General features: G+C 45.0%; 1 protein-coding gene across 1 annotated transcript in view; it reads right to left on the bottom strand.

Moving 5' to 3' along the window:
* ARHGAP24 (Rho GTPase activating protein 24) overlaps window positions 1-5,099 on the bottom strand; it is a 69,548-nt gene that overhangs the window by 8,112 nt on the left and 56,337 nt on the right. The window contains exon 6 of the mRNA XM_015832380.1: window positions 2,129-3,200. Coding sequence (XP_015687866.1) covers window positions 2,129-3,200 — 1,072 coding nt within the window. The remainder of the gene's footprint in view (window positions 1-2,128; window positions 3,201-5,099) is intronic.

Below are 5,099 nucleotides of genomic sequence, written 5' to 3'. Positions count from 1 at the left end.
CTTTATGCCTTCACACTTATGACTGTCAGAGCATACTGTGATCGCATGATCCCAATTTATACATTTCACAGTTGGCTTCCCACAAGCAAAGTCAATGGAGAAGTCAGCAGTGAAATCACAAGTTGCCATCACATCTCTTGCTTAAGGACTAGGGGTCATTTGCTTAATGGCCGAAGTGGAAGTGACATTGTAAGTCTAGTGCAGGGCTTTTCAACCAGTGGTACGGGTACCACCTGTGGTACATTGGCACCTGGCAGGTGGTACGCGACCATCCTAGAAAAGTGGTAGCGGGGGAGGGGAATGAGCTGAACCGGTGGCAGCACCGCACAAGCCTGAGCGAGAGACAGCTGGAGCTGCAGGGCTGTCAGGGCTCAGCGGAAGCGCCAGGATCAGCACCAGGCTCCAGCTGAAGCTTGGCGCTGATCCTGGCGCTTCTGCTGAGCCCAGAAGAAGCGCTGATGAGCTGGAATGTTGCAGCATCTCCAGAGTCTTCTGATTTACATTCAGATGCTTGGTAACTGATTCATATTTATGATGGTCACAGTGTCCCAGGGTCATGTGAAGTGACCAAAACCTTCTGCAACCACCCAGCAGATGGGAATAAAAACCAAACACCCCCACCCCACCCCCGCTGCCAATCCTCAACAGAAATGCTCACAACAATGAAAACCTCGGACAGGAGGAAGAGCGCCGCCGGGCGGGCAGGCAGGTCTTGGCTGTGGCTTCGGGGGCACTTTTTTCAGTGCCATTGTAACTTCGAACAGTCACTAAGCGAACTGTTGTAAGTCAAGGACTACCTGTACTTTATCACTTTTTCCTTTTTTTTTTTTTTTTTTGGTCATCAAGTTTTTGACACCTTGCTAGGCAACTGGTGGTACTCGGATATTGCCATATCCTAAAAGTGGTACAATGGGTGAAAAGGTTGAAAAGCCCTGGTCTAGTGCGGTCACGTGATGTGGTCATTTAATGACAAAGTTGCCAGTTTCAATTATGGTCATTAAGCAAAGACTATCTGTAGTAAATAATATATTGGCATTCCCCCTCTTTGGTCAGGAAGAAATACAAACAATTTAAATTAAATTGCCTGTATTCAAAACAATTTTGAATTGCTTGATGTTAAACAGAGGTATATCATGTTAGTTGTGTGACTACATCAGTAAAAGCTACATTTGCAACCCTTACCTGTGAAGACTGTCATACTGCAGGGCAATTGGAGAAGGTAGCTTTGGCTACACATCATAATATTAATGTAGATTTAATTCAATGAAAGACAGTACGATTGAATGAAAACCATATTTCATATTTCTAAACCATCCATTTTCTTTGAAGAGGGGCTGATGGTTGGAAGTACTGATTTATGTTCTACAAATAGTGGGACTAGATCTATGTGACCTAGATCAGAGGTCCCCAACCCCCGGTCCATGGACCGGTATCAGACCGCAGCATGCCAGCAACCGGGCCGCACAAACAAGCAAAGCCCCATCTGAGGGATGAAGGCAGCACACAAAACCACACCCCCCTCCGGTACGCGGAAAAACCTCTCTCCACGTAACTGGTCCCTGGTGCTCAAAAGGTTGGGGACCTCTGGCCTAGATGATGCAACCTGGAAGAGGGACTTAGGGACCCATTTAGTCTTTTGTGTTTGAGTCAGGGCCACACTCTTAAAAACACATGAGGCCAGGGGGAAAAACTGAATTTGATGCAATTAAATGTAAATTGTGTCACCTTAATTTAATTCACTATATATTTAATAGTTTTCTCCCTATGACCATTAAAAAATACAATTTGCTGGCAAGTTTTGGAAGGACTCGGGTTGAAGCTGAAGTTTTTGGGGTGATGATGTGCAGATTTTGGGCCCCTGATCTAGATGGACCAACGGTCTCAGTATAAGCTCACTTGGTATAAGAACAATCTACCAGTCTGGTTGAAACTGAAGTTGGAATCTAACCCAGTGAACGATTCCTTTGCCTCCAGGTATGAAATCCCAGACAGGGATTTTTGTACCTCCATCACTACCTTGTAAGTCAATCTTCCCTAAATTGTTACATACCAGAAATGGAGTCCATTTTTCATCATCCCCAACCAGCATATCCCTTGGCTTCAGAAATATCTTCTGCTGAACGCTTACCTTTTTATCCTCATTTCATACTCCAGTTTTTGCTTTGTCATTTCCTGCTTTAAGCTGGAAACAAGGCTGTGCAAAGCACTGTGATTGCCTGTGTTGTTAACAAAGGTTTCACTGTTGTCACTGCTGCTAGTAGCCCTGCTGCTTCGGCCCCCGACGCTTCTCCGGTCCACTTTGCTCTCACACTCAGCCGCGTTCAGGAGATTGTCCTGTTGGGGCTCGTCTAAAACCGGGTCTTCAAAATTGCTCCCGTAAAAGTCTTGTTCAGGACACGTGGTGGTGGACGATCGGCAGGAGTTGGAATGTTCTGGAAGGGATATTTCACAAGAGGACGTGGACCAAGTTGCACTGTCAACACTCTGCTTATCTTCAGCGTTCACTGCTGAGAACTGTTGGTGCACGTTGTCATAAGTAGAAAGTCTGTTATGCTGGCCTGAGTCACTCATAGGCTCCTTTTGCTTGTTGTCCCTCAAGGTCACGTACCCATTAGGCATCCAGCTCTGGCAACGGCTGTTCAAAGAGTTGCTATGGGCATCAGTGCTGGAAATACCCATTCGTACCCCTCCGTTGGGTACACTGTGCGTACCCATTTTGGTTACTGGCCCTTTCAGAGAAGATGTTCTTCTGGTCTGCAAGGTACCATTAGGGAGAGATGGTGATGTTTTCTCTTGACTCTCTACAGAACTACTGAAGGACCCATTGGTGACTATGCCGCTGCCTTTATTAAATGCTGGATTTTTTTTCACTGTAAGGGGTGGACTCCTAGTCATGTCCAGTTTGTGAATGCTGTTCCTTGGACTATTAGATTTGCTTCCAGGCTGAGCTGTAGGAGATCCATTGTCCACCATGGTTCTTTGAGGAGATTCAGGCTTGTCCCATGAGCACTGCCTTACTGGTGATGACTCCTTAGTATTATTATTTTCTCTGTTCTGGAGCTGACCAATGATCACTTTCTTTTGGATCTCATTGTTGTTATTGCAAACCTCCTGTCCAATTTGAGAATCTGCATCCTTGGGAAACAATAGCTCATGTTCGCTTATCATCATGGACATTAATTGCTGGACCACAACAGTACCTAATAGAAAATAACACAAAAAAATCTAGGTTAAGCATGCCATAACTTTTGAAAAAGAAATGCTATGTTTGCATATACTTTGCATCAGTGGTGGGATTCAAATATGTGAACAACCGGTTCTCTGTGTGGATGCCACTTCCGGAAGTCCATTCTGGGCCTGGGCAACAAAAAATTAGCTACCGGTTCTGCCGAAGTGGTGCGAACTGGCTGAATCCCACCACTGCTTTGCATCCAAGCTTATCTTTGCATGAGATTCAACATCTTGTGGTGGGTTTATTTTCCAATGGAAAAAAGAGGAGACTTTCTCATCAGAAAGTTCTTGCAATCCTCATTTGTCATGGGCAAAGCACCAATGATGCAGGATCCAATCTGGGTTGGTCACCAGGACCAGAGGTTTAGTCTTCCAAGCTTTTGGACTCATACTGAAGCCCATCCCCATCAAAATGTTGAGTGAGAGAGAAGTTCCCTTAGGATGGGCTCCAGCACAAGTCTGAAAGCTCAGAAAATGAAATCTCTGATCCCAATGACCAACCTAGATTGGATCCTGAAACATTATCCCAGGATATGTATATTTGCCTTCATTCATGAAAGCACCAATGATGTTTATATTACATAAAATAGTCTTTGCGCAAAAAGGGGTTTTTTTCCTCCCTCCCTCCCTCTCTCTCTCTCTCTCCCTCCCTCCCTCCCTCCCTCTCTCCCTCCCTCCCTCCATCCATCCATCTCACTTTAACAAGAGAACCACCTAGGAAAAGAACTGATCGCCATCTAATTGTATACCAAAATAACTCATGATTTCCAGCAGTAAATGAAGTTTGACAATCTGTCTTAGTCTCACAGTGAATGTTTTCCTGTAATTGGGTAGGAAGCAGTGAGTGTGAAGTTGAATCGAGACAGCCATTATCTCTTTAAATAGAGTTTATTACATTCTTTTAAAAGCTAGGATGGATGGATAGATTTTTTAAGGGCTGGCCCACTTCTTTTGCTTTATCTGGAGACGAAGCCAAGGCTGTATGCTGAGGGCCTTGAAGAACAAGTGACAAGAACTAAATATTGTTGACATGCTTCACTTGCCTATGAATTGCTCAGTTGCTTACACTGAGTGGGAAAACAGCATGAAACTTGATGCAAGATATGCCGTCATACAGGCTAGTTAAAAGACGATATATAGAGCTTCAGAACAGCTGGACCTGAGTCCCTTCTACTCTCATTCTCATCTGTGATTCCATAATTTGCAAAATAAAAATCAATCTCTACAGTTTATAACACCTTCAGGGGGTTCTCCAAGCCCCTCTGTCATCCCCCAACACATCTGCTGACAAACCTCCACCAAAGAAGTTTGCTGGAGCATACAGAGGGGTGGTGGTCTCAACCATCATCACCAAGCCAACAGATGTGGCAAGCATGGCTGATCTGGTAAGTACTGCTGGCAAGACAAGCAAAACTGGCATAGTCTGTTCCTCCAGGAACAAAGCCGAAACAGGTCCAAATCCAGGAGTAAAATGAAGTCCAACCCAATCCAGGTAGGTGCTCACTCAAACATTCCTCCAATCTTCTTTAGAACTATGTAGCTATGAGGACAATCCATGTGTGGCTTCTCCTCTCTCTCTCTCTCTTGCTCTGTCCCTTCCTTCCTTCCTTCCTTCCTTCCTTCCTTCCTTCCTTCCTTCCCTTCTCTCTCTCTCTCTCTTTTGCTCTGTCCCTTCCTTCCTTCCTTCTTTTCCTTCCTTCCTTCCCTTCTCTCTCTCTTTTGCTCTGTCTCTTCCTTCCTTCTCTCTCTCTCTTTTGCTCTGTCCCTTCCTTCCTTCCTTCTTTTCCTTCCTTCTCTCTCTCTTTTGCTCTGTCCTTTCCTTCCTTCCTTCCTTCTTTTCCTTCCTTCCCTTCTCTCTCTCTCTCTCT

The sequence above is a fragment of the Protobothrops mucrosquamatus genome, unplaced genomic scaffold, assembly GCF_001527695.2.
Source record: "Protobothrops mucrosquamatus isolate PMUCROS unplaced genomic scaffold, P.Mucros_1.0 scaffold3, whole genome shotgun sequence".
NCBI classification, from domain to species: domain Eukaryota; kingdom Metazoa; phylum Chordata; class Lepidosauria; order Squamata; family Viperidae; genus Protobothrops; species Protobothrops mucrosquamatus.
Note: the sequence above shows the minus strand (reverse complement) of the source record. Positions and strands in the feature narration are given on the sequence as shown.